The 27816-nt window shown below is 41.3% G+C and overlaps 4 protein-coding genes across 5 annotated transcripts; 2 read left to right on the plus strand and 2 right to left on the minus strand.

The window, feature by feature from the left end:
- The first annotated feature begins 571 nt into the window (after positions 1-571).
- ddit4 (DNA-damage-inducible transcript 4) lies at positions 572-2370 on the plus strand. The gene is made up of 3 exons (XM_026350929.1): positions 572-728; positions 963-1181; positions 1282-2370. The coding sequence occupies exons 2-3, from the start codon at positions 1001-1003 to the stop codon at positions 1779-1781; spliced, it is 681 nt and encodes a 226-aa protein (XP_026206714.1). The 5' UTR covers positions 572-728; positions 963-1000; the 3' UTR covers positions 1782-2370.
- A 524-nt stretch (positions 2371-2894) lies between these two features.
- On the minus strand, positions 2895-7567 carry dnajb12b (DnaJ heat shock protein family (Hsp40) member B12b). The gene is made up of 9 exons (XM_026350696.1): positions 7255-7567; positions 6000-6177; positions 5695-5840; positions 5403-5576; positions 5225-5295; positions 4864-4973; positions 4170-4342; positions 3842-3998; positions 2895-3741 (listed from the first exon to the last, which is right to left on the minus strand). The coding sequence occupies exons 1-8, from the start codon at positions 7385-7387 to the stop codon at positions 3877-3879; spliced, it is 1107 nt and encodes a 368-aa protein (XP_026206481.1). The 5' UTR covers positions 7388-7567; the 3' UTR covers positions 2895-3741; positions 3842-3876.
- Positions 7568-9364: 1797 nt separating this feature from the next.
- On the plus strand, positions 9365-14733 carry scd (stearoyl-CoA desaturase (delta-9-desaturase)). The gene is made up of 6 exons (XM_026350693.1): positions 9365-9479; positions 9720-9972; positions 10485-10615; positions 10756-10961; positions 11702-11934; positions 12690-14733. The coding sequence occupies exons 2-6, from the start codon at positions 9741-9743 to the stop codon at positions 12887-12889; spliced, it is 1002 nt and encodes a 333-aa protein (XP_026206478.1). The 5' UTR covers positions 9365-9479; positions 9720-9740; the 3' UTR covers positions 12890-14733.
- Positions 14734-17188: 2455 nt separating this feature from the next.
- sec31b (SEC31 homolog B, COPII coat complex component) lies at positions 17189-27706 on the minus strand. Of its 2 annotated transcripts, XM_026350932.1 has the most exons (26): positions 27585-27706; positions 26650-26898; positions 26222-26417; positions 26020-26115; positions 25386-25526; positions 25081-25223; positions 24904-25003; positions 24637-24798; positions 24080-24232; positions 23757-23987; positions 23587-23661; positions 23379-23471; positions 23179-23296; positions 22868-23046; positions 22659-22785; positions 22367-22512; positions 21855-22028; positions 21586-21738; positions 21300-21483; positions 20811-21212; positions 20685-20723; positions 19955-20013; positions 19010-19135; positions 18793-18912; positions 18630-18701; positions 17189-18456 (listed from the first exon to the last, which is right to left on the minus strand). In XM_026350932.1, the coding sequence occupies exons 2-26, from the start codon at positions 26850-26852 to the stop codon at positions 18277-18279; spliced, it is 3672 nt and encodes a 1223-aa protein (XP_026206717.1). In that variant the 5' UTR covers positions 26853-26898; positions 27585-27706; the 3' UTR covers positions 17189-18276. The 2 variants fall into 2 exon arrangements, with proteins under 2 accessions (XP_026206717.1, XP_026206718.1); XM_026350933.1 differs by lacking the exon at positions 20685-20723.
- Positions 27707-27816: the final 110 nt, after the last annotated feature.

Here is a 27816-nt window from a genome sequence, read left to right on the forward strand (position 1 = left end):
TACCTGTATCTATGCATGCTTTCATTGCTGAAAATGTGTTTGATTGTTTAAAATATGAAGGACAAATAAAGCAAGATTTATTGCACATCATTATAGCGATAAAATATTTGAACTAGCATTGCTTCATGTACTTTGAGTTGGGTTGCGCAGTTGATTGTGTTTCGCTAGCATCTCTGTGTTGGGAGATATTCTGATGTAATGGTTCAGCAAAAACAGGTGACGTAATGTGCACTGCAACACTGAACCAGCTGAGTCTGACCTGCATGGGCTGCATGGATGCACATACAGCAGAGGCATCTATTTCTGCTTATTGGAGGATATTAAACACAGAAAAGTATGAAATGATAATTGCAAGCCCAGGCATGTCCCTGTAAATTTCCACAACACTGGGCCATTGCTGCTGTGCTATTCAATGCCCCTCCAACCTCCTTCTCCATCCCCCCCCCTGTTTGTCTTTCTTCTCTGCTGGCATGTTACCAGGCAAGATACAGCGCAGATGGCGTGCCTCTCTTTATGATTGGCTGTCCGGAGGACAGTGGGCGTGGCCTCCCAGCCCCTATATAATCATTGTTGCGGGGACAAACCGCAGAGCCTGGCAGCTGGCGAGGAGCAGGTTACACGTCGGGTAATGGAAGTGTCCAGATAGTTGTTTTTGCAGACAATAACCATCGAAACAGCTATTTTCAACAACAACAACAGACTGTAAAAGCGACGTTTTAAAATAAGATGTAAGTACCGCATCACAGTTTCTTATTTTGCTCGCCCTGTAGCTGATTTTCATGCTATTTGGTGCTGTTGCACCTTTAGCAACAAACAAACAAAGATGTTCCTGCTTCAGACTTGTTCTATTCATACATTTCCACATAGGTTTAGTTTAAGAAAGCAAAGCTTTTGCAATGAATGTTGTTTCTCTGAGTGCTTATGTGTTTTTTTTTGTTTGTTGCTTGTTTTTTCATAAACAGCTAGAAAAGCAGCTGATCCTGCTGAAATCTGCAAAGACATGCCTGCTCTCTCTGCACCCACTGATTTCGGCAGCTCTCCTCCATCTCCAGTGGACGGCAGTCCCAGAAGGTTGTCCTGGGGCAAACTGGTGCAAAGGATGACAGATTTCAGCACAGCTCACGGCAGCAGCATTGAGTCAGGATCCAGCATTGGCAGCAGGAGTGATCTGTCAGATACAGGTGAGCAATGCCCCAAATATATCTAACCGTACCTCACAGGTCAGTTTTATTCTCCACATTATGCTCTGTTCGGTTCTGACCCATCGTGTGTTTTCAACAGGCTCCGACATCTCCAGCGACCTCTCTCCCTCTAATGAAGATCTGTTCTACGGTCCCATGGAAGAGACGATTCTGAAAGAAGTGGTGGACCTTATCGAACGAAGCCTACGAGAAGCCAAAGACTCGGACTGCGCCTTACGATGCACCAAACTGCTCATCCCAGAAAGACTTCTGGAGCACATCGGACAGGAGCTCCTTCACCTGGCAGCTAGTGAGCCATGCGGTTTAAGAGGGGCTCTGATTGACCTGTGTGTAGAGCAAGGGACCATCTGTGAGAGCATGGGAGAGATATCTGTGGACCCCTACCTTGTCCCCACCTTTCAGCTGACTCTGGTGTTAAGGCTGGAGTCGGGTGGGCTGTGGCCTAAGATCCAAGGACTTTTTAGCACAAAGTCTTCTTCCAGTCCAGCAGTGAGACAAGTTATTAAACTTAGCACTGGTTTCTGTGTGATCAAGAAGAAACTTTATAGCTCTGAAGAACTGCTCATTGAGGAATGTTGAAGATTGTAAGGGACTTTAAAATGTTATTAAAATGTCCAGTTAAGCTCACATAAGGGCCTTATTACTTAAACGACAAGCATATGATGCCTTTTGAAGTGTAAGGATTGGCTTGTGATGTAGCCTATTCTTCCTATTGTAAGGGACCTGAAGGTTATGGTACCTGGGACACGTTTCTTTAATGTTTGTTCCTCACTGACGTTCAGATTTTCACATCATAATGTGTAACCATCACGCTTTATGTGGTAAACAGGCATTTTGCGAGTATTAAAAATGCCTACCTCAGTTTCTATTGAAACCATACAGTGGCAGCTAGCTATTTGATTCTAGTCATTGAAGACCATTGTTTTGTTTTTCTTTAACTATGGCAAGTGATTGAACTGTACACCAAGCAAACCATAGTGAGTGGATCTTAGAGCCTTGCCTTGTGCAGTGTATGTGCAAGCTGCAGCAAAGATTTCCAATGTAACTTGATCCTGTATCTGTGTAGACCTGTTCTGCTTTCAACTTTATTTATTTGATATTCAAATACTCATAACATTGCACTGTTTTTGTACTTTCATGACTGCAAATAAATTATTTTCTTTTTATACTTTTGTCTTCTCTGTTGTCTTATTTTATGAAACCAGTCAGTTTCAATTAATCCATTGCTAATTTGATCAGCTTCTAGTTTTCTGTTAAAGAATGGGTGAGAAATCATTTAAGCCGTATGACACCATATGCCTCTTTCTTGATTTACACCAATATAAAAAATCTTTTGTACCGTGAGAAATTATCAAGCCACATCACACTGCAGATCAGTCGACACAGGCACATAATTCACAACAATAACAAAGTGCGAAATTTGCAAACCAGAAACCTGCAAGGCAAAGGCATTGATGCAACATCTGCCAAAAACAGCTGAGTACATTTTGCGGTGAAGGAATGTGACGCTGCAGTTGCTGCTGAACACATGCTGCACGTCTACAAAAATGTGAACGTGTGCAGGGCCATGTTTTCAGTTCCTGGTTTCAACCAGAGACAGCCGGCACAGTTTGTATGTGCAGAACGTGCTGAGTGAGCATTTGACTCCACATTCTTTGTTCTACTTGGAGCGACGAGTCACACGTTTGGGCATTCATATTTATTTTCATCTGGGAGTAGAAATGTGGTGGAAAAAGTGAGCAAAAACTGTACTCGTTCATTTTTTTTTTTAAATAAATAACACAAAGAATAAAGAGCATACTACAAACAAAACATGTGACAATAATGGCTTGTTCCAGAAGATGATGTTCATCAGAGACATTACACTCCATAACTACAAACTATTGAAGTCCCAAGTTGTGGGTAGGCACATCTCTCATTCTCAAGTTTACTGTGAAGTGTTGTAATTACTATACAATTATATCCTTAATACAATTAAAGGAGGCAAGGTGCACATGGATATTTACTGTTATCTCTCACACACAGCAGAAGAATATGATATATCTCAGGTGTTCAAGTGACTAACCATATACAGGTGAATGTATATTCATTGGAGGTGTCACATTTTTCCTGCATAGTTTTCAGAATGCGCATCTGAAGTCAAATCAGCAAATACCCCTCAAACCCACCTCCATTACTGATTTGACGGCATAAAACTGAAAAGGAAGCATTATTTGTGGTATCTGATCAACTGCTACATAAATATTATCTATTATAGCTACTACCTTCTGATTTTATACCACATCCCCACAAAAGCCATGAGGTGACCACTGCCACCCTCATGGCTTCCAGTCGAAACTGTGACTTAAGTTGTCTTGTTGTAAAGGAAAGCTATTTTAAATGGCTTTTCATGTTAAAACCTACTACATTAAAATTGATAGTTTCAACCAGTCTGTGCGGTCAGCTCGATGCTGGTTGGTTTGTGTTGCTCGTTAAGTCATCTTCAGTCTCCAGTTGTTGAAGCTCGTCTATTTACAGCCAATAATCCCTCGTGTTGATTCTGGAAACAAGAAAAGATCAGATGAGTTAATGAAACGAAACGTGCAGGTTAGTAGTGAATTGTAAAATGTCCTGATGTTAAAATGAGAGAAAAGTCTTACAAGGAGAACTTGCTTTTCATTTTGAAATCACAGCTTCAACCATGTAATAAAGCTGTGATCTCAGACAGTTTGGCACAGCTTGGTGTACGAGCCCTCTGTGCTCTTTGGTACAGATCAGTGTCTCCAAAATAACGAGCTCTGTATAGCATGCCTTCCTCTGTGGAGAACAGCAGAAACAATTCATGACAGATATACGAGGCATAATAAAAAAAAAAATTACAATATGTTTCTAATTATTTTCCCCCTTGTGATAATGACTAAACCAGTGACCAATACTGTGTTTATTAAATAAATAAATGGGCATTATTTGTTTTCCTGGCACACATACTTTGTTGTTTTTCCTTCCAGCAATTGTTGCGAAGGTTTGAAATGTAATCATCCTCCACCATCCGCTCCACGTTTTTCAAATTCACTCCAGTGAACTCCTTGGAGAACTGCTCTCCTACATAATATGGCACTTTCAGGTTCTCAGTCAGCCTCTTTTGTGTGTAACCTGCTGACCTGCATGAAAATAGGACAAAGTATGAGGGAGAGATATGACTGAGCACAACACAAGCATGACTGGTCTGGCACCATCTGTCTTTGTTAGCATGACTCATGGCTGATAATGGCGCAGATGGGCCAAAAATTACAGCAGTGTATCTGAAACACAAACGCACACAACATAGAGAGAGGCCAGCAATCCTTGCAAACACAGAAGTGCTCTGTTTGATTTAAAAAGCAAAACAATCACAAACTTAAAAAATCTGCACAGTGGAACTGTCCGAGGATGTAAATCTACTTTTGAGTTTGTTTATCTATAAATCAGTGACCTTTCAGACACAGTCACCATTCTTTGTTCTCTGGCTTGTGCAAACACTGCATGACACTATAACAATTAATAAACACAGGTTGGATTATGCTGAGTTTTATGTAACAGAAATATAATCCCTTGACTGAATTCCTTGAAAGTTTGCACAAGTGTTAGCTGTGGTGTTTAATATCCTTCTTTGGCAGGTGTTCAGTAAAAGGATCACACTCACGGCCTGAAGCTGAGGCTGTAGGGAGGGCTGTTGACCATTATCTGACTGAGAGCTGACACAATAACCAGGATGAGGATGGGCATGACCTGCACAAAGACAGCGAGACCTCCCTGCAAAAGAACATATTGCAGAACAGATGATTCAAATATGCTCATCTACCCTCTCTCTCCGTTTTAAAACTCTTTGAAAGACACTGAATGTGCTACAAAGGTAAAACTGTATGTGGTTGAATGTCTCCCCCTGCTGTTTCCCATGACTACATTCATCCATCCATCCATTAACTTAACCACTTTTCCTGTTAAGGGTAGCTGGGTTGCTGGAGCCAATCCTAGCTGTGAGGCAGAGTCAACATTAAACTTACATCTCGCTGTCGTTCTCTTCTCTCTCGCCTTTGATAGTGCATCCTCCCATTAGTGTACACATTAGCATTACCTAGATTAATGGAGCATATGTGACAATTAATAGATATCACTGCCAGTGACAATAACAATACTGTATCTCATAAGCTTGGAATGAAAACACAAAGCAGTGCCACTCACGTGTTGGGTAACCTCCACCAAAGAACATATTAAAGAGGTCTTCAGGGGAAATATCCGGCTCAAAGTTTCCACTGTCTGGTCCATGTCGCGAAGGATGTCTCCTCTCTTCTCCACATTGATCATAATGCCTTCTTTTGTTAGCGTTACTCAGGACGGCATATGCATTGCCAATAGCTGTTTGGATTGTTCAAATATGTAGTCAGGTTAGGTTTGAACATCACAAAGACAGTACAGTACATAGAATCTAATCAACCTCTTTGCTTCCGGCATCACACACATTTGTGTAAGTTACCTTTAAATGCCTCTGTTGCACCTGGAGCTTGATTCTTGTCTGGATGGAATTTCAAAGCAAGTTTCCTATATGATCTTTTGAGTTCGTCCTCAGAGGCGTCTTTCTGGACCCCAAGAATTTCATAGAAGTCCTTACATTGTTTAATCCTGTGTAGAGAACACATGGTTCTTCATGTTACATTTACATAACTACTGGGGGTCTACCGTATGGAGGGCAGTGATCTTACCACCACACTATCCAGCCTCCGTGAAAATTACAACAACAGAGTAAAATTCAAGATTTATGTAATTATCAGTCTTAGGTACCTTCTAACAGCATCTAGCTGCTCTGCTGTGTAGGGTTTTGAAGTGTCTGAGGGCTTTTCTTCAGGTCTGGTGTCCTCACTAGTAGTCTGCCACTGCCGAGGCCCTGTGGTCCCACTGAAGTCAGGGCGGCCCCCTTGTCTATATGCAAATCCATTCTTTGCTATTAGGTCCAGCAGTGCTAGAAGGCAAAGAATAGCAGTGTTAAATATTTAAAGACATTTAGACAAGCTTTCTGTATTGCAACAGATGAAGCCTGTTTTTTCTAATGGTCAGACGGTCACATGTTTTGTGTTATTATTTTAGGCACATTATATTTGTTAATAATCTTGACTTAGATAAAAATTAGATCACATTTATGACAAAATTAATGCAGAAAACCATGAAATTCCAAAAGGTTCACATACTTTTTCTTGCCACTGTGTGCATGATACTATGCAAACATTTTAGAGAGATTCTTATCCATCACAAAACACCATCAGCAAAGCATCTGATCAACCCCAAACATTTACCCAGGGTCATAAAGAACAAGCTCCGATGACAAGAAGAACAAGGAATGCTGCAACAAATCGTAAGGCTTGCAGACTGACAGATCCTCCAAGGCCTCATTACCTCTAAGGATATTCCTTAGTGTTGCTAACTCCAGGGGATTTCAGGACTCAATCACAGAGATCTGCAGCCAAACAAGCACTCACTTAAGGTGGTGATAATAGCAGTTTTCATTACTGTGCAATGGCTGTGTTGTGTCTACAGCGTACCCAATCCTTGTCCCAACTTCAGCCCACAGAATGAAAACTTGGAATGGGTTCAAGACCTCAGTTATTCATGGACAAATGCTGACTGCAATACATACATATTCACTTAAACTACATTATTCTTTCTTCTCTGTGTGTAGTTCTCATGTTTGTACTCTGTATTGCTGTGTGTGGTATTTGTGGTCTCTCTGGTGTGGAGCTGAGAGGAGTGGGTCTAGAGATAATGTGTATGTGATGCAAAAAAAACTCAAACGCAAATAAAAATATACATAAACATGAAGCGCGGACGCAGTTTCAGTGTCTCAACATATGTCACATTATGATATATAATTACTAATGTGATGAACACGGTGAAAAACAAGCATCTAGCTAGTGAGCTATCCCAGGCCTCGGCACAAGCTCTGCAGACTTCATCCGGGATGCAGGTGATGCTGCAGGTGATGATGCTGCGCAGCTCCGCGGCTCCAGCGCTCCTTTACTCCAGCACGGCCATTTTAACTCACCCTTTGCTTTCTCTGTCGGGAAGAGTCTCTGCGCCTTCTCCAGGAATCTCTGCGCCTTCTCCGGCTGGTCGTGGGTCAACGCCTCCGTTGCAATGTCAATGCAGCGCTCCGCTTCGTCCCTGTTTACTTCCATTGCGGCGGGTCAGCAGCACCAGCGGCTAACTGGACCAGAAGTAAATAAAGGCGCCTCCTGATGACGTCATGCGGGTGCTGCAGACAGAAAGAAATGCAGCCGATGGCATGTGTTAGTGCGGGACTGGTTTAGTTGCTGCTGTCTGGAGATTTTGGAAATAGGTTAGTTCCGTTTGCACGACATGAAGGCAGCGTCAGCTCGGTTATTATGTCTTTTATTTCCACTAGATGGCGACAAAGGGTCTGTTTTCAAATGTAGGTTATGCAGACGAGGACCAACTCCTTTAGGTTAAACCTGTTATTTAGATCTGGGAACTGTGTCCTGACATGACACAGTTCAGCGTGATCTCCCTCTCTGGTGCGGTGTGCTCAGCACTGACATAAAAAGATCCTCCACTCCTCCTGCATAAGAAGATAGATAGAAGAGAAGCAACATTGATTTGTTGTGTATTTTGCTTCACAGACAAAATAATAAAGTAATCTGATAAATCCCATTTACAACAGAATAACAATTTTGCTCACTGAAACTAGGTTCAAGACCATGGATGAATGAAGATCTCTGCATTATTGTCCTACAGTAATACAAATTTATTTTGAAAGATGCACAGCAAGTCACAGTTTTATTAGTTTCCCTTTTAGAATGAGCCAGTTATTCACTATTTGTCAATTTCGTTACGTTGCAGTCTGGAACTACAGTGGTTAGCTCATTAATTTATGGTCAGTACCCTATAATAAGAAAGTTAAACCAGGATTTTAGATCTGTTTGCGAATGTATGAAATGGGAAAAACTGAAATATCAAATTGGCATCAGTCATCAGACCCTTTATAACAACACTAAAAATGTGGCCCAGGTGCCTCCTCTTTATTTTATGTCGCTGGTAGGTGCTTGATTGGAGTCCATCTGTGTTGGATTACGCTGATTCAACATGATTTGAAAAGGCACACACCTCTCTAAAGAAGGTCTCACAGCTGGCAATGCAGAAACCATAAACCATGAGGTCAAAAGAACCGCCTGCAGAGCTCAATGACAAAATAACTGGGGGGAATAGTTCATGGGCAGGCTACAAAGCATTCTGCTGCACTGACAATTCCAGAGAGGACAGTGACGTCCATAATTCTCAAATGGAAGAAGTTTAGCACAACCAGGACTCTTCAAAGAACTGGTTGCTTAATCAAAATGAGCTACATGGGGAGAAGGGCAAAAGTAAGAGAGGTGACCAAGAACCCTGTGACTACGAAGATCCTGAGTGGAGATGAGACAATGTGCCGTAAAGACAGCAAACCAGCTGCAGCCCTCCGCTGATCTGGGCTTTATGGTAGAGAAGCTGTAGAGAGGTTCCAAATCATGTCCGATTGATTTAATTCACCAGCTCCACTCAACATGTAGAAACATCTCAGCAATGATCCAGAGAAATGGGAGGTACCTACACTACAAGTTTTTCAAGTGTTGTTGCAAAGGGTCTGATCACTCATGCCAGTGTGATATTTCAGCTTTTCCTCGTTCATACATTTGCAAACATTTGTAAAATGTTGTTTTACAGTTTAGATGAATGAGAAAAATGAATCGGAGCAATTCTGCTGCAACAAACAAACAAACAAAAAAGGGCAGTGGCTCTGGCTATTTCCTGAATGCGGTGTATATATACTACCCTGTGTGATGGCTGCATGTTTTTATGTAGTTGTTTTTCTTTCATCTTCAAATTTAACACCTCGCCGCACTGCTCGAGTTTCTGCAGATTGGTATTAATCATGTCGTGAATGAACACGATGGATGAGTTCAGTAAACTCAATACATGTACAGATGGCAACAGCTGCACTCCGAGGGATATTAATATATATATATATATATATTTATTTATCTGTCAACAGCATGAATAAAAGGTAAAACAGCAGACAACGGGCCAGCCAATCAGAGCCCGAGAATGAGGAGGCATCCGAGCGCTGATTGGTCAGTCGCGCTCCCAGCTCCAGCTCTTATTGATGCATTTTCTGCAGAGCCGACCATCACTCTCCGTTTCTGGGTTACTGTATATTTGGGTTACGCAGACCTGCTCCATCTCCAGCCAGACCCAGCTTCCTCCTCGTTTGCCTTGGTGAGTTATTCATCACTCCTTTTTTTTTTTTTTTTTTTTATTATTATTTCCACATGTGTCATATAGGTGTTAAGCGAGAGCTTGACGGAAAACTCGTTAAATTACATCCAGATGGATTTACAGGCACGATAATTATTAATATATCCACCGTGTGGGGAGGGTGTTTTCCCCTCCGTGGCGTTTGCTCATCACAGAAACAGTTGGGGTGACCGATTTTTTCTCCTCCTTTGGCGCTCACAGCATCACCGACCCGCAGCCACGATGACAGAGGCGGAGGCGTTGGAGAAGAGGCAGCACAAGTCCAGCAACGGGAATGCGCCTCCAGAGACCAGTAGCGACGACTCGTTTGATCACGCTTATAAAGAGAAAGAAGGCCCCAAACCTCCAATGGTCATCGTCTGGAGAAACGTCATCCTAATGTCTTTGCTGCATCTGGGCGCATTGTATGGCATTTTCCTCATCCCCTCCGCATCTCCCTTGACCTTGGTTTTTTGTAAGTAGAGAATAAGGTCTACCTGTTACAGCATTTCTCTTTTCTATTAGTGGAATACAGTTTTCCCCAAATCACAGCTGGTCCATGCCTGCAGAAGGGTGGTTACACAGATCTAATGTCCCAGCATGCATCTTAAAACAGTACAGTGCATCCAATTATCAGTATATTACAGCTGAAATGATAAATTGATAATTGATCAACTGATTGACACAACATTATTGAGCAACTAGAGTCATCTATGAAGTTGAACTCATGGAATCATCATCTGATATTACATTACTGAGTAATGTAGTTCAATGTAACATGACTCGCCTGTAATGCGGTTATTTAAAGCAAGCTGGCTGGTGCGAACCGGTTTATTGGAGGGCGATGTTTAATCACTTTCATTATGATTTAACAAGTGTACAGAAAACATGTGAGAGATGGACACTACTGTTGCTGTAAAGTTTATGGCACAAGCAGGCGAGCAGAATGTGGTCAAACTAATTTGTTGATGCATTTTTATCCCACAGCCGTTCTTTGCTTTGTGATAAGCGGTTTGGGAATTACTGCAGGAGTTCATCGCCTGTGGAGTCACAGGTCCTACAAGGCTTCATTACCTCTAAGGCTCTTCCTTGCTATTGCAAACTCCATGGCGTTTCAGGTACCTGAACATGTCATACAACGTAGACCTGCAGCTCAACAAACACACACCTAATGTTTTGATAATAGCTGTTTTCATTGCTGTGTAAGTGCTATGCTGTGCGTACGGTACATGTAATATGGCTGAACTTCAACCCACAGAATGATATCTTCGAATGGGCTCGAGACCACAGGGTTCACCACAAATATTCAGAGACGGATGCCGACCCTCACAACGCTTGCCGGGGTTTCTTCTTTGCTCACATTGGCTGGCTGCTGGTGCGCAAACACCCTGACGTTATTGAGAAAGGACGAAAGCTGGACCTCGCAGACTTGTATGCTGACAAAGTTGTTATGTTTCAAAGGAAGTAAGTATCTTCAGTTGTTGATTTTGAACTTCTTTCAAAAGCTTGACAGTGAGTGTGGACAGTAAACAATCTGCACAGTGTGTCGTAAAGTTGCTTTAGGAAATATAAAGAAAAAGCAAGAAGCAAAGTAAACATCTATGGAGATTGATGAAACTACTAAAACTGGGTTAAGAAATGTCCAATGGAAGAAGGTCATGTGGTCTGATGAGTCCAGATTTACCCTGTTCCAGAGTGATCATGCCTAGTGTCTACTGTACAAGCCTGTGGGGGCAGTGCTATGATCTGGGGTTGCTGCAGTTGGTCAGGTTTAGGTTCAGCAACATAATGTGTCCAAAGAATGAGGTCAGCTGACTACCTGAATATACTGAATGACCAGGTTATTCCCTCAATGGATTTTTTCTTCCCTGATGGCATGGGCATATTTCAGAATTCATCATTAATCCAAGATCTTGGAGAAAAATGAATGCGGGATGGGAACAAATGTTGTAACGTTGCAGAAACTTATCAAAACAATGCCACAGTGAATGCTGTATTCAAAGCTAAAGGTGTGAGCTAGAGTGTGTGGCCGCAACTTGTCACTCAGCGTAACAGACTCGGGTGAGTTTTAATGAAAACCGTGTCAGGAAAGTGAGAGCGAACAATCTCACGTCTGACAAGCGGGACATTTGTGTGTTTATGCTGCATTGTGTACACAACAATGAACTCATTCTGCGTTTCCGCTCCCTCTGTCATCTCAATAGGTATTACAAGCCGTCTGTGCTGCTCATGTGCTTCTTTGTCCCCACAATCGTGCCTTGGTTGCTGTGGGGGGAGTCTCTGTGGGTTTCGTACTTCATCCCAGGTTTGCTGAGGTACACGATGGTGCTTAACGCTTCCTGGCTGGTCAACAGTGCAGCTCATATGTGGGGAAACAGGCCCTATGACAAGAACATCAGCCCCAGGGAGAACGCGTTTGTCACATTCAGTGCTATAGGTATGAGAAACACATGAACGTGTGCACTCACTGACACTGTGAATAATGCATGAATTAAGAATTCAAAGAAGTATTCAGTGCTCGGCAGTGTTGATTCATGTTCACATTGCTTTATACTTCCTGAGTTATTGCAATTTAAATGAGTTACTTGGCTGTATTGACATAGACAAAATGCCATGTCGAAGCTGCAGGACCTGTCAAAGTTAATTTACCAGCTACAACACTGAATCCACCTGCTTTTAATGATTGCTCTTACGACCGAGCTCCAAATGCAGACTGTGACACAGTGTTTACTCGGACACCTGTTGACCAACACTAGCATTGAGGCTTTCCCATGCTGAATCAGGTCATTGTTTAGGCTGTAGAACATCAGAAAATTGTGAAAAATGCTGATCCTAAACTTCTAGAGTCCATCTTCAGATGCTTTCAGACCAACTCAAGACATTTTATTCTTTATTAGACCCAATATCTTAGACTGTGGTAATACAAAGAGCCACGTCGAGGGTTTGTGTGTTTGTATCAGTAAGTCATTTCTTTATTGGGCCACTGTGCATCATGTGATCCTGCTTTTCCAAATCCTAACCACTGGTGTTTGCTTCATCTGTTTATAAGTTGGTAGGATATAGAAGAGAAGAATCACAGTAGAGATCAGTAGGTTAAGTCACTGTCTAAACTATAATCTGACTGTTTAGTAAAGATCACACTCCAGCTGTGCCAAGCCTGAATCGTTCATGTATTTTTCCTCTTATTCACAGGTGAAGGATTTCACAACTATCATCACACGTTCCCCTTTGACTATGCAACCAGCGAGTTTGGCTGGAAGTTGAACATTACCACTTGTTTCATCGACCTCATGTGCTTCTTGGGCCTGGCCAGGGACCGCAAGAAAGTCTCCCGTGAGATGGTCCTGAGCCGAATACAGCGCACTGGCGATGGAAGCCACCAGAGTGGCTAAAGTTGTTGAATGGTGGTAATTTTCAAGGCAAAACACCCTAAAAGAAGAAATCACTCCTTTGACAGCTTTACATTTCTCATTCTTTGAGGATACAGTCTGTTTCTTATGGGCCTTGACAACATTTTGCTTGTTTTTGTGTTTTCTGTGGCTGTAACTGAACGAACTGTTCACGATGGATAACACTTTTTGCTAAGCTCTTGGTTTCTGTGGGGCCAAGATCTTGCAAAGATGTTTTTAGATTTAAAGTAGGTACATTTTACAAGTCAACTTAATTCTCTTCTGCGATGGCCATTTCTTCATGCAAAAGCTTTTATTCTTATGTAAGTGTTACTCAATTATCAATGAATATACACAGCGTGGAAAATGTTGGGAAACAGTTTAACAGATAAGGTACGATACTGTTTGGATACTGATTCCTTCTTTGTAGTTTACAGTTTTCTTTTAAAGTTCTGACACACACATCAACTTTTTGAGTGCTTAACGTTTTGTAAAAAAAAAAAAAAAAAAAGAAAAGGGATGAGGGTTAGAATCACCTTTATATTTGTTGTTAGCTTTAGTAAGCTCTGGCACATGACGTGAGAGTGCGAAGTCGCGCGTTTGTCCTCAAAAGAAAAAAGAAATCATTCAATTCTAACTGCCGTACAACGCTGACAGTGAATGATACACTACCTTAGAGTCATATGTTTTATTCACGTTCTTGTTTTTGATGAATATATCTTCCACTAGAGCACATTAATGTGATAACGTTTCTTCAGGCAGCAGCATTGTGGAACCTTTTGTAATATTAAGGCTTCAGTGGCTTTAGCTTCTCCTTGAGGTTTTATCCGTGTCCCTTTGTTTGACCTAAAACATTTGCAGCAGGGACCTCACTGGTCGACGTGGCAGCCGGTCATGTGACAGTTCTGGTGTTTACATGCCACCCATGCATGACGATATATTGTGGTAGTGTTATAGTGAGCTGTTTTTGACTCTAATGGCAGAACTCCTGCTGTTCTTTGTAATGTACTGTTGAGCTTCATGGCGTTTGGAGCATCGGAACTGTTGCCGTGGTGATTTCTGCGACTGGGTCTTGTTTCCTTTCGATGTCCTACAAGGTTGTTGCAAAATTTAAGGTGCATCTGTGTTTCTGTACATCTTTAGTTCTGGTGTGCTTAGCGCTTATATTCTCCTATTTATGTATTTATATTTTGCATATTGACTTAAAAAAATATGTATTGCTTTAATGTGAAATGTCTGCAAGTTTGGCTGAAAGTATCTGAAACATATAGCAAATTGCACGTTTATTTGTTCCCAAAGGTCAGGATACAACCTAATGCCTTATAACTTGGATCCATTCCTGATCTTCTTTATGTCCCGTCCGATAAGACAAATAATTTTAAGACCCACAAAATGAATCTGACCAAGGTCTGTGCTTCCAGGTCAAAACATCAAGTAAAACATTGTTTATATTCTCAAACCACATGAGGCGGATTGTAGCACGAGCACATTAAGGTACCGTAATTACAAATAGAGGTTAGAGATTCATTTTTGAAGAATCGGATGCAAACCTAATGCCGAGTGTTTAGTCATACACAAAATTTGACTTGCAAAATATGGGCCTTGCTGAATGTGCCAACTAGTTTCAACCAATCACTGCACTTTAGTATGAAAATGTCCAATCAGAGGTGCTCTAATGAGGAACGTTAGAGCATCGTAAGAGCACTTATGAAAAAAACCCAATTTCACACGCCAAACAAGCCCTGTTGCCTAGAGCGCCAAATTTAACATGTTCCTAATGATTAGGAGGAAAATGTTGTCATTTTGAATGAGGATGTCAAATCTAAACTATATTCTACTCTGAAATAAAATTCACAGTATTTTCAAAACACTTGTCATTCATTTAAGTTTGTGCTCTTTATTCTTCTTTAACAGGACTTCAATCTACACTGTGTTGTATTCTTAGTAATGTTCCTGATTTACACACACACATATTGATTTTTACTTTTAGTGTGTTTTTAAACTGGATTTTGTTGCTTTATTATTTTCTGTCACTGGACCTTTTTTTTTTTTTTTGTATTTTAATGGTAGCTGAGTTTTGAAGTGACCCAGCTGCAGCTGTTCACGCCCAGAACAGCGTTACAGCATTTGATCTTGATTCAGTGAAAAACAAGGCCAGATGCTGTCAGGGCATGTGGAGTTTTAAATAGCAATGAACACGGCTTAATTCAGGCTTGTAATCTAGTATTTTTAAATAGTGGTGCTGCTAAAATCGCTCTGGTAAGTGGCCGTATTACTTCTCCCACCGCTGCAGAAACATGGAAATCTGCAGGTTTCTAGTGGGAATCCACATGGAGCCTATCTGGGGTTTTTTCTGTTCCCTGCACACTTTTGCCTCCTGTGTTAAAGAGCTCAACACATCCAGTTTTGCTGCTGACATAAGTCAAATACATCCCATCTACTTAATACTGCAATTATTAGCTCATGACTGCAGATGAAGAAAGCCCTCTCTAATGGTTTACACAGGGTAGCGAGGAATGTGGGCGCAGTGTGATGAGTTTAGATGATGTTAAGGCTTTTCCAGGTTGACGAGTCCGTGCTTTGTGAAAGTTGTGGTGAGCAGACGACCCTGATGATAAAATAAGTCAAGCGTCAGTCTATCAAGAAAAAGAGCAAAACATTTTGACTTATATATTTTTATTATAAATGATGTATTGCTTTTGAGGAAGCATTGCTTTGATGCTTATATTTAACTGTAAGTGACTACAGCTATCCTATAACTTAAGCGTTCTAAGAAAGCATAAAAAGGTTCCTCTCAAATATCTTCTTGCTAAAACCAGTGCAGATGTCCAACAGCACAGCACATGCTGAAACCAAAAGCACACATGAGACGCAGAGTACAGTATGACTAACTGAAGACACGTTACTGTGGTGTGATGTGAGGGAGAGATGTTTTATATTACAATCACCCCAGACTGACATGATCGAGGTTACTGCAGTTCAAAGCCCCCACACCCTCCCCAAAAAAACATTCACGCCACGCAGGTCGCAGCGTCTGACTCCAGCCGACCAATGAGCATCGAGGTCCTGACGTGTGATCCTCCTGGACCAATGAGAGACGAGCGGGTCAGTCACCTGTGCCAGCTCGTACACGTACGGGAATTTAATGAATGAGTTGTGAAACCTTCCTGTACGATCACAGAGAGGAAAGTGGTTTTAAATGCCTCTGATGCATTCGAGTGCTTTTGGTAAGAAATAGGAAAACAGAGCCACGCCCTGTGCATGCAGGGGTGTAAAGCTGGATTGTGAGTGCAGAGAGGAGCCTGTTGTGTTGTTGTGCAGCACCAACAAAAAGGTGAACCGGATGCACGGGAAGCATGTCAAAACAGAGCGCTACCTACTGTTCAAAGATGGAAATAGCAATATTCTTTACAAGCAAAACACCGGGTTAAAATATGTGTAGTTACAAAACATAAAGAGACATGAGTGGACAAAAAATCCACAAGTTCTTGTTGCACTAAATACAATAATAAAACATCATTCCGTATTTTTATTATTTGATTTATGTAAAAGCAGGATTATAGCACTTTTACCTACTTCATACAGTGTACTGCCAAATTGTTTATTCATATATCATATCATCAATTCAAATAATCATGTATTTGGTAATGGCACTCGCTTTATATATTACACGTTCACACATTAATAATACGGTAAAGGCCAGTTAAGTTGTATTTTTCGCTCTTAGTTATAAGCAATTAACTAGTGCTAGAATGAATCTGCCAAACTGTGAAAATCCATTTGCGTGATGTTCAGTCTCGTTTCATCGTGACACTATTGCTCTTCTGTGTCAGACGTGGTTAACGCTGGTCCTCAAGAGCCACTGTACTTCGTTTCTTCAACCATCTCTGCACTTACAGCTTAAATGATCCAGGTAACCAACAGTCGGTAGAGCAGAGACAGTTGAAAGTCACGCAGGACAGCGGCTCTCAAGAACCAGGGTTAGGAACTCCTCCTCTAGGTAAATCTCTTTGTGTATTTAGTGAGTGATCACTTTACAAATATTAAAAACATTAAAAACATCAGCATAGATATTAGATAAATCTGATAAAATTAAGAATTCAGTTAATATATCTGAAAATGATCAAGTTTCAAAACCACTGAAGTGGAAATTTATTTGAAAAAGATATTGAAATGAGTGAAGTAAGCAACATGGATTGTATAAATATCTGTGCAAACAAAATGAGCACACCGAGGCACTTTACTGCCTTCTGCTGCCATGATACACCAAACTATCCAGCTTTATGTCCAGCTACAAACCTCTCAATTTCACATTTATTTAATTTGTCGGTTAATTTGGCTTGTACAGTCTAATCTAAAACAAAAAGGATTTTACAAAAGTAATTTAGAGTTACAAAAGGATAACACATAGCTTTAGTTGACCAATGACTAATAGGCAGGGCTAACACATAGGGAGCAGAAACAATGTCAATTCATTTGCAGTTCAACAAAAAATAATGTAATTATTGTTTAGGAGCTGCCGTGTAAACTCAGCAGTCAGCAAAGGAGTTCACATGGGGAAACATGCACAATGCTGCAGTTCAAAGGGTAAAAGGAAACCAAACTCAGTCAGTCATACAAGCTATCAGCTAATGGGGCCAAGTTAACAGAACCGGGGGGAAAAACAGCAACCTGACAATCACTGTATGACATTCTTCTGCAGTGCATTGGCCCAAAATCCCTCGTGGCACATTTAACTGGACACAATCTGTTACAGTAAGTGAAGAGAACAATCAGTACTTATGTTACAGTGTCTTCAAATGCTTCTGATGCTTGTTGCGATATACACCGGGTGTAAAGAAACAACAGTCTCTTTCTCCCTCATACAGAGTACACTGAGATGGATAATGAGTGCCACCCAAGTTTTATTCTCATGATTTCAAACCCCTTTCTTGGACGTAGGAGTTTCAAGCCACCAGTGTTTTGGTTCTTCTGTTGTGGCTCAAAAATTTCAACCACTGCTTCAGCGAGAGGAAAAATGTGAGCTGGTGTAACGTGTGAAGTACAATGCGGACTATGAAAATGCACCAACTTGCACTGCCTCAATTCCAACTTTGCACCACTTGCTTTGTATATTACATCAAATGTTGAATTTACACAAAATCACAACTTTCAGGATACATTCATCTTATTGTAAAATTACCACAGCAACATCGACAAAAATCCACCTCACTGCCCAAATCAGCTGAGTCCTCTAGGAAGGAACATGTATGGAGTGATAAAGACCACAATTTGCAATATTATCAGTAATTCGTCTCATTATCAAAGCACATCATCAAGTCAAAAAGAAATAAATACATATATAACAATATGATAACACTGAAGTCTGCTTGGTGGTGGCCCCCAGGGTGTTAGACGCCCAGCTTGTTGGCGATGGTCATGAGCACTTTGAGGATGGGCATAAAGGCGGAGATCTCACTGAAGTTGCTGCTGCTGACCACCTGGGTGTGGACGTCCAGACCTCGCTGGTAGTTCTGGCTCGACACACAGCGGCTGATCTCATGGAGTCCGTTCAGGATGTTGTGAGAGAGCTGAGCAGAGGAATCATATGAACTTGTTCAATCATAAAATTCCAATGAACCAAAGAGAACAACCAACAGAGTCTCATTTAAATTTCTTTCCTATTTATAAGATTTTATGTAAACATCCAACCTACTGCTGTTTTAACTAATGATAAGCTTATGTCCGTGTAATAATTCCTTACCGACTGCTCTCTCAGCTTGTCATAAAGGTATCCCAAACGTTTGCCTGCATCATCAAGTTTCCTTTTTGTTTGCTAAAAAAAAGAAAAAAAAAAAAAAAGAATATTAAACAAGCTTTATTACACACACAGCAAATCATGGCGGCTGCTTCAGTCAGAAACCTACTGGGTCTCCTGCTGCTAGCTGGCAGCGCTGCACCAGGCTGTCAAAGGTGGATTTGAGGATCATGTGTTCAGCTGGGATTTCTTTCTGCTCCACCCTCTCTGCTGGCAGCTGCTGGAGAAGCTGAGCAAAACAAGAAAACAAAAACAAGGCGTTGATGGATTTGCTGCATGCAATACTGTCTACAATTTAGGTTAAAAGCCTTTTGTCTCACACCAACCTGAACGCTGGGCTCCTGAGGAGCTCCAGGGGGGACTTGGGCATGATCGTGATGCTGAGGGGCCTCCACTGGGAATCCCATCACAGGAGCTGTGATGGGGGCTGGTGGAGTGTAGTTATCAGGGACCTGCACACACACAAACAGTAACAACCAGTCAGTGCGAGACAGTTCAGATACACTGAGACTATGATTTGTAGTTATATTAACAGGAGACAACTGACTGAATGTTTGAATTTAATTTACTTTATAGTTTGCTAGTTGATATCTTTGTCTTTCTGTCATTTAGTACAAGGCAGGTGGAGTTATAAACTGTGGGTTTATATCAGTGCTTGTTTGCTGAAATCACCTGCCTTCTGCTGTTTAAATTAGGTTATTGACAGCAAAATATTTATCTTTGGGTTACAAACATTAAATTATATGTAGTCATTTGATGGATTGTTGTTAATAAAACTTTTATTACAGCTATTAGAATGACACATTAAATTTAACTTTGCCAATATTACTACACAGCAGCTCTTAACATGCATCTTAAAATAGCTGTAGCATCTTACAGTAGTGACTGTCAAGCAGGAATTCTTGTACTCAGAAGGAGTTAGCAGGGGCTATTTGAAAGGAAATTAACTCTATTTAAAAGAAAAAGAAATTATAATGTTATTAGTTTGTGGCTGATGTTTCATATATTTTATGGCGCAGAGCAGCTGATGAGCAGAGAAGTCAATATATAGAAGTACATCATCATACAGAGAGCTATGCCCAGCTTTGGTTGCTCTAAATGATAACACAAACACAATGATGGTCAAATCTACTGGAAAAAAAACTGTAAGTCTCAACAGAAATCTAGCACAGCCATGGTTGTTGAATATTAGTCAAATTTCAATAAAATATTGCAAAGACTGAGCACAATTGCCTACTGGACTATTTCAATAGTAATGAATGGAGCTGTACCTTCTTCTTTCTAGGTCCACCTCGGACAGCTGGTGGATCATTCCAACCTTCCTGAGGTCCTAAATCAGAAGAAGAGTGAGAGTTAGAAAGATGCAAGCACAATTTTTCTATTCTTTCTTTGTTTTATTTTTTTACACTCAGGCAGCTAAAGATTGTCCTGTGTAGACAAAATACCTTGAGTTATGTTAGCCTGCATGGCAAAAAGCTTATGAAGAACATGACATTAGGACACAGACTTCAGCAGACACAACAGTAAATATAGCAAAATGTTCAAGCGGAAACCTAATAATAACAACTCATCATTATCCCAGTGCTTAACAATCAGAAGCATCTACTGAACACATTTTTAATTAAAGCATATATGCACTGTATCAACTATAAATGTTGTGTTTCCAGTCTTGCTTTAGGACTGGAAACTAGTTATGCTTTTTGTACTTAAAGCTGAAAAACCCAAGACAAATATTTAATACCTAAAATAAATAGCTCGGCACTTAAGTCAGTATATCTCCCTCAAGCATACAATAGCACAAGCAAACACCTGACATACACTGAGTGACCAGAAATACAGAAATCCTGAGCAATGCAATGCAATCAGATACAAAGGAAGATTTTAAATACCGGTATATTGTGTCATTTTGCATTACACTGTACAGGTGTTTCTATTTTTCTTGTCTTCCTCAGTGTATGTTTCAGTGCACTTCTATTTCATTTCCAGCTCTAAATCTGTCACCTTGATGTTCACACTGGGAATTCAGCCAGGGAAAGTATCCTGCAAGTCAAATAAGGAGTGACAGCTGAATAGAACAGCAGATCTTCTCTGAATGTCTGGCTGAAAAGTAACCAACAAGGTGTGTACCTGTAGGTGGAGGAGCAACAGCAGTAGCTGAGAAGGGCTTTACAGCTGGAGCTCCAGGGCCCCCCTGTGGATATCCTGATCCAAGAGGAGGAGAAAAGGGACCAGATGCCATGGAGGGTGCAGGCCCCTGGTTGTGGAGGCCTCCGGCAAACATGGGAACTGGGGCTCCAGACTGGGAACTAGGTGACAAGGGGCCTGATGCTAATGAGGTAGATGGCATGAAGCCTGTTGGTGGCACTCCAGGGCTGGGCATTGGGGGCAAGCCACCAGGAGTGGATGACAAAGATGGTAGCGGAGGTCCTGATAAATTAGCAGCTGGCATAGAAGGACCTGGAGGTGGGAAGGCAGAGGGTCCACCCATGTGCACAGGCTGAGGCTGAAAAGGCTGATGAGGAGGGAAACCTGGGAGAGCAAACATGACATGAAATCAGTGGGAAATAAATACAAATATAGGACAAACAAGCATGTCTCTCAGCATCATGGTCACACCTGGAGCTGGGGCAGGGTGTTGGGGGTAGGAAGGCCTACGAGACACGTTGGGCGGCAGTACATGAGAAGACGGTGGCAGACCGGGCCCAGCATTGGTTGGTGCAGCACGCGGGGTAAAAACCGACGGCATAAAAGGCTGCGGTTGTGCAGCCACCTGGGATGGAGCAGAGGGCTGGTACTGACTCTAAAGTTGAAAATAAAAAAATAAAAAAATATACAGTCACCCTTGAAGTTAACACAAAATACAGGTATGATTTGATGCTATGGATTTTTAAGTAATCCATACCATAATTTGTGATTGTGGCGCATGGGCTTCAGCAGCAGGAGTGGGCTTGGCTGTGGACACGTTTACTCTGTTGAAGGAGTTTGGAGGCTGCTGTTTAGTGGCAGTTACTCCCTGAGCGTGGAACAGTCTGTCTCTCAGCATCGTGATGCCAGGCTGGGGAAGACAAAAAAAAAATGGAACAAACAAAGAAAGGTGTTTATTACAAATAGAGGAAAACTCATATGTAATTAGTTTGCGTTTGGAAACTGGTCAATTGCTATGCCTCTTACTTGGTCTGAGTTCTCAGGCAGGTATGACATGGCAGTGGACAGACTGCCCTCTGCAGCCAGTATGCCAGCATAGCAGCTTAGCTTCTCAGCCAGGATGGGGCTTTGGACCGGCACCTCACTGTTGCGGAGGCGTTCGATTGACTTGCGCAGCATCATTACTTTCTCAACCAGATCCTGCAATATCCACACAAGCATGACTTGTTGACTGTTATATTCAAAGTGCTCTCATTTTTGGGTTACAATGGGGTATTGCATGTCATGCAACCGCTACACCAGTCTTGCATGGCTTTTTTAAATAGGGAAAGTAACCTTTCCTCATCAGTTGATTTTGCAGCATCTTTCTGACATCAACTTTAAGATTTAGTTAGTTAGTTTTTAAAAGTTAAAAGAAATAAACAAAACGTCTTTTAACATCTTTTGCAGATTTGTCTTCATGCATTTACTCAAATAAAAACTCCATCCACTTGATGCAAAAAGCAATCATGTAGCTACAAATGTAGTGAAGATTATACCTCTAGACCAAGAGGGGAGGAACAGTCTCTATGCAAGGCCCAGCACTCCACCAACTTCTCGATATTCCCAGAGCAGATGTAACAGAGACAGGCCTGCAGACTGCGCTTCTCTGTCCCCTCACGCTCTAATCGGCCTCCCAGGGTATCTACCAAGAACATGACATTATGAAGGCTGAAATTAGATCAGCGGCTGAACACAGAAAAGAAAGTACAACTGTAATGGTTTCATTATCATGGAACTAAAGCAAGTTGCAGCATGATCATTGTGCTGCAACACTTGTGGAAAACTTACCACAAAGACGGGCAAAGTCTTCAGGGTGAGCATAGGTCAGCAGGGCAGCGAGAGCTTCCTTCCAATTGTCCAGCTCACAGCTTTGCACTATGTCTCTCCAGTTCTGTGTCACGACTGATGATATAAGCTAGATTTGGAGACAAATTAAATTAATACAAAGCTAAACTTTTCCCCCGTCATTGTACCAACTGAAAAGAAAAAACTCTTACCATTGAAATACTGTTCTTTTGCTTGCTTAGGTATTTTTGCTGAGTTTTCTTCAGTAGCTCTTCTCCTCCACTGATAGACAACAGGATGGCTTCAGCATAGCGACCATCATTAAGACACAAATCTACAGCTCCCTCAAAGTTACCAACCAGCAGTGCCTGGCTTATCAAACCATCAGTATCTGCAAATTAACAATAACATCTTTAGCCATGATCCCGGCAACACAATCTGCACCTATAACAAACCCATTTGACAAATATCTTCACAGGGTAATTATAACATAATACAAAGTATCGCAGATGAGGGATTTTACCACATGACACAGGGATCTGGAAGTTGGAGTTTTCCTTTGGGGTTTGACTGAAGAAGTCTGCTGGTGAAACTGAACCTGAGGTTCTAGCATCAGCTACTGCAGTGGCTTCATCAGACCTCTGAAAATACAAAACAAATAGTTTACAGGAAATAGGAGGTGCAAATAACAATAAGCTAAATTTTTTGTGCAGACTTGCTGACCTCAGTGGAAAGCCGCTGCATCTTTTCTGCCAGGTCTTTGGCATCTACTCCATGACCATTGGGCTGGAAATTCTTGCCCAGGCATTTTGAAATCTAAATGAACAATATTTTTACAGGTAAGAAACAGGAACTTATTGAGAGGTAAAGTATATGGATACAACTTTTGAAATCAGCTAACAGCCGCAGTTAAGAAGCAGAGGCAAAATACCTTTTTCTCCAGTTCATCTTTGCTGAAACCCAAAAGTTTGAGGAACTTAATGCGGGCTTCATCCTCAAAATTGACCTGTACACAAAAGATATTAATTAGCTCAAAATATAATAATACTGAGAACTGAGTGATAGATGCTGTGACAACAACAGTATGATGTATGGGCTCACCAAAAGAAACTTCCATATGTCCTGCTCAGTGTCTGATTTGGCATTCTGGATCTTGGCCTGACAGTAGTTGCTGAAGGAACCTGATTGCAGTGCAGCTTGTAGCTCCCTGGAGCGCTGAAGGAACTCTGTCTCTGTAGTAACCTGGCTCACAAACACTTGCCTGGGGACAGGCTGGGGGCTCTGCATTGGTGGGAGCTTGGGATTTTCAAAGGTTATCAGCTTTCCACCAAACTGAGGAAGTAATAACAAAAAACAGATTAGTAATAAAGGAAATAATGTGTCATTATTTAACATATATTAACATATTTTTATGTTAAACTCACAGCAAAGGAAGCGCCCACTGGTCTGCGCACCCACTTAGGCGGCTTCTTCAGAGGGGGGACTATGGTCTCCTGCATTGCTGGTTGAGGCACTTGCAGCGGAGGCAACACCTGCCCTGTACCAAAAGGATCCATTGCATCAAATGAGGAGGATATCTGTTAAACAAAACACAGACTGTTAAAACAAACTCTTTATACTAGAACTGAAACAGCTGATCAACAGAAAATTCATAGACAAACCTTGAATACAATTAAGGTACAATATCAAAAATGTATTGTTTGTACCTTTTCAACCATGGATATCGGCCTGTTTTCAATATCTGACTCATGGTGAAACATGAACACACAGACCTTTAAAAATGTCGTTTAAATAATAACACACATGCCAGCAAACTATTGTTTGCTAAAAAATTAAAAAAAGAAATCCGCTGATTAATCAATGTAACAATTATTAATTGTGGCCCTACTATTCGGTCAGTCCCTTGACACCAGCACTGTCTTGTGGACAAACAATGCAACTCAGCACAGAGACATTGGTATCCACCCCACAAAAACACTACCTTATCAGCTGTGCTTTGCTGCTGAGCCTTCAAGCTCCCACCCATCACAGAGTAGACTGTTATTTTCCCATCAAATGACGCTGTTGAGAGCAGGGCTGGATTCCTGGGGCACCACTGGACATCAAAACACCACTGGTTCGTTGTGGGAAGTTCATAAATTACCTAAAACAAAGTAAATGGAATCAGAATCCTTGGCAAGAATCAAGTAACATCAATGAAGCACATAAATTAGAGTTAGTGAAACAGCAAATGATGCCTACTACATACTTCTCCAGTGTTTGGATTCCAGCAGAGAATCCGGTTGTCTTTAGCACTGCTCAGCAGGAGCTCAGAGTCGGACTGGCTCCAGGAGATGGACAGAATTCCCCTGGGAAAAAAATACCAATATAAAATACATACATTCATTCTGTAAAATGACAATGAACCAACTGTTAAAGGTCTCACCTTGTGTGGTTCTCAAGGACTTTAAGGGGTGATGTGGCAAAACGTAGGTCCCACATCTGGATGACTGGCAGACGGTCATCTTCAGAGGCCAATACTAACTGGGTGGCCACATCAGGGTGCCAGAGCATTCCTGAACAATGCATCTGAAAGATCATCAGAGTACATAATCATTTTAACTTTCTGCGTAACGTGAAAGACCTGAAAACCTGACAGGTGAGTCTTATTGATTAATCTAGCAAAGTCAAGCTTGCAGTGAGATGGCAAAAGGTAACTCTCAAGCTGAGTTTTGTATTAAAGTTACCAACCCTGTTACTGTGGTCGCTGATCTTGATGATGGGCTCATTCTTTCTCAGGTCCCACACAACTGCTTTCCCACTGGGGCTGGCAGAGGCCAGGATGTGCTGAACCTGTCTGTTCCAGGACACAACACTGATGTCCTCAGCAGGCTGAAAGAAATGACAAACGCTAGTATTGTCAAAACAAACCTGAATGTTAGTATGGGAGAAACCAAACTAATATTTAAATGGCCATGCTGTACATGATCTGTGCCATGCAAATACTGTTGGTACTCATTTAAATAAACCTTTAGAGAAAGCTGATGGAGCTGATGTAGAACCAGGATATTCAGTCGGTGTTTTATAAAACTGATAAATTACATACTGTATGTATTTATTAAAATATTAATGCATTAACAGTATTATCCATGGGCAGTTACATAAACAGCACATTAAATAAAAACCAGAAGCTAAACATTCTTATTCAGTGGCTTTCATTCAAGTCACAGACATGAAACAAAAAGCTGTAAGTGGTCACAAAAAAAGCTGTAAAGGATTGGGGATTCTATTTTGTGTTTTGTGTTCTGACTGAAAAAATAATACATCATGATAAAAGTTAATTCCTGTCTCATTAATGTATAAAATCTTTCAATCATGCACCCACCTGTGTCTTTGCCCCTGGTGTCATTGGACTGCTGAAGTTGTTTAGATCCCAAATGTATATCTCTGAATCATTAGCTCCTGATGCTAGAAGATTACTCTGGGAGAGGAACAATTGAGAAAAATTCATGTTAATGCTCTCTACGGCACCACTGACATACTTCTGTACAAACTGTCTTTACTGTCACAGGACTGCAGACATTTACCTGAAAAGGGTTGAAATCAAGTGCTCGAACAGGTCCTGTGTGTTTGTCAGACTGTCCCACCACTGCCTCCGCACCAGAGCTCATAATGGCCTCTGGGTTATATACAGTTAATGCACCATTTTCACTGCCACCAATCAGTCTTCCTCCAGTACCATCTGCTCCCATACCAAAATTCACCCATACGATGCTGTGCAACCTATGGAACATAAATAGTATAGTGAGTTATTTGCAACAAATTTACTTATTTCCATTGATTTAAACAACCTAAGAATCGTCACAGTTGCACTTCCATGTACCTAGATAACGGAAGGACCAAATACTGCAAAGGACTGAGGTATGCTACTTTTCAACAAAGGCTGACATAGTGTTTTATAATGTTACTAAAACATTGTATATTATGGTTTTGTAATTGATATACATTAGATTACCTGTTGGAGGTGGGCAGTGACCCTTTGAGTTGCATTTCCAGAGTGGGGTCAGAAAAATCCATCTCAAATATCTCCAGGGCAGCAGTGGTGTTGAATGAAGCATCAAGCTGTTGTGCCGATGTTCCTAAGGCCAGGTAGATAGGATGGTGTCCCGCAGGACTCCACGCCTGGTGGGCAGTCCTCTGGATCTCCTTCAGCCTCATTTTCCTCTTTACGTTTTGAGGTTCTGGACAGACGATGGGGGCTCCACTGAACCAAGACAATAGATTAACTGGATCATAACTGCTGTTAATTAACAGACTGTTAAAAGTCGTAGACAAACTAATCTGCGTTACAAACTCAAATATTCCCACTTTCAGCCCAACTTTCAGCCCAACTTACAGCCCTGCCGTAACAGGGTGCGACTCTGACAGATTGCAACCGACTATTTCCTGCAATAACTTACCTAACCGTTTTCCTACATAGCCACTTTAAGTATACAATTATTTCAACCAACATTTATGCTAATTATATCGTTGTGAACTTAATGTAGTTACCTGTCATATTGTCTGCATTATATCATTGCCAAGTTACTTAGGTATTCACTTAATGTTAACATATCGCTTAAAAGCCCCGAACATGTAATGTTAGTTAACCAGAAGCATCTCAGCTAACAGCCTGGTTTCGCCATTATCTATATATAACTGGTAGTTTTACGTTATCAATTTATTGATCGTGTAAGCCACCACAAAAATGATGTCATGTAAACTAACTGGTAGTATTTTAACGACAGTACCTAGCCGTTTGATTCCAGTGTATAACCCTAGCCAAAGTTGCCGCTAGCTAGCTAGCAAGCTAACAGACACCACCCTTGTTACCATTTTTCTATGAAATGAAGACTATGTATAGACACGTTTAAAACCAGCCAAAAAAATTTGGTTTTGGAAGTAACTCACATCAACTGCCAAAATCACAGCCGGACTGTCCTCATCCACAACAATCTGAATCGCTACTTATCAGCCAAGCTAGCTGCTTAGCCACAGACGGCTTCCGACCAAAGTGCTTTGCCGTGTTGTCACTACGCTACGGTGGCCGACACGGACATTTCTCATTTGGCGGTGGCCTAAAGAAACCCTAAATTATTTTATCTGAGAAAAAAGTAAAAGAAAAACTAGCATTTTATGATTT

This window comes from Anabas testudineus, chromosome 19 (assembly GCF_900324465.2).
Source record: "Anabas testudineus chromosome 19, fAnaTes1.2, whole genome shotgun sequence".
Taxonomy (NCBI): Eukaryota; Metazoa; Chordata; class Actinopteri; order Anabantiformes; family Anabantidae; genus Anabas; species Anabas testudineus.

Excerpts from the sequence above, each read along its gene's own strand:
- ddit4 (XM_026350929.1), top strand. The coding sequence starts at position 1,001 with ATGCCTGCTCTCTCTGCACCCACTGATTTCGGCAGCTCTCCTCCATCT. Across the intron at positions 1,182-1,281 it reads GAGTGATCTGTCAGATACAG|GCTCCGACATCTCCAGCGAC; the intron begins GTGAGCAATGCC and ends TGTTTTCAACAG.
- dnajb12b (XM_026350696.1), bottom strand. The coding sequence starts at position 7,387 with ATGGAAGTAAACAGGGACGAAGCGGAGCGCTGCATTGACATTGCAACG. Across the intron at positions 4,343-4,863 it reads TACAGCCTCAGCTTCAGGCC|GTCAGCAGGTTACACACAAA; the intron begins GTGAGTGTGATC and ends ATTTTCATGCAG. Across the intron at positions 3,999-4,169 it reads CTGGAAGGAAAAACAACAAA|AGGAAGGCATGCTATACAGA; the intron begins GTATGTGTGCCA and ends TGTTCTCCACAG.
- scd (XM_026350693.1), top strand. The coding sequence starts at position 9,741 with ATGACAGAGGCGGAGGCGTTGGAGAAGAGGCAGCACAAGTCCAGCAAC. Across the intron at positions 10,616-10,755 it reads CAAACTCCATGGCGTTTCAG|AATGATATCTTCGAATGGGC; the intron begins GTACCTGAACAT and ends TTCAACCCACAG. Across the intron at positions 10,962-11,701 it reads GTTGTTATGTTTCAAAGGAA|GTATTACAAGCCGTCTGTGC; the intron begins GTAAGTATCTTC and ends TCATCTCAATAG.
- sec31b (XM_026350932.1), bottom strand. The coding sequence starts at position 26,852 with ATGAGGCTGAAGGAGATCCAGAGGACTGCCCACCAGGCGTGGAGTCCT. Across the intron at positions 23,047-23,178 it reads CCAGATCCCTGTGTCATGTG|ATACTGATGGTTTGATAAGC; the intron begins GTAAAATCCCTC and ends GTTAATTTGCAG. Across the intron at positions 18,702-18,792 it reads AGCTAGCAGCAGGAGACCCA|CAAACAAAAAGGAAACTTGA; the intron begins GTAGGTTTCTGA and ends TCTTTTTTTTAG.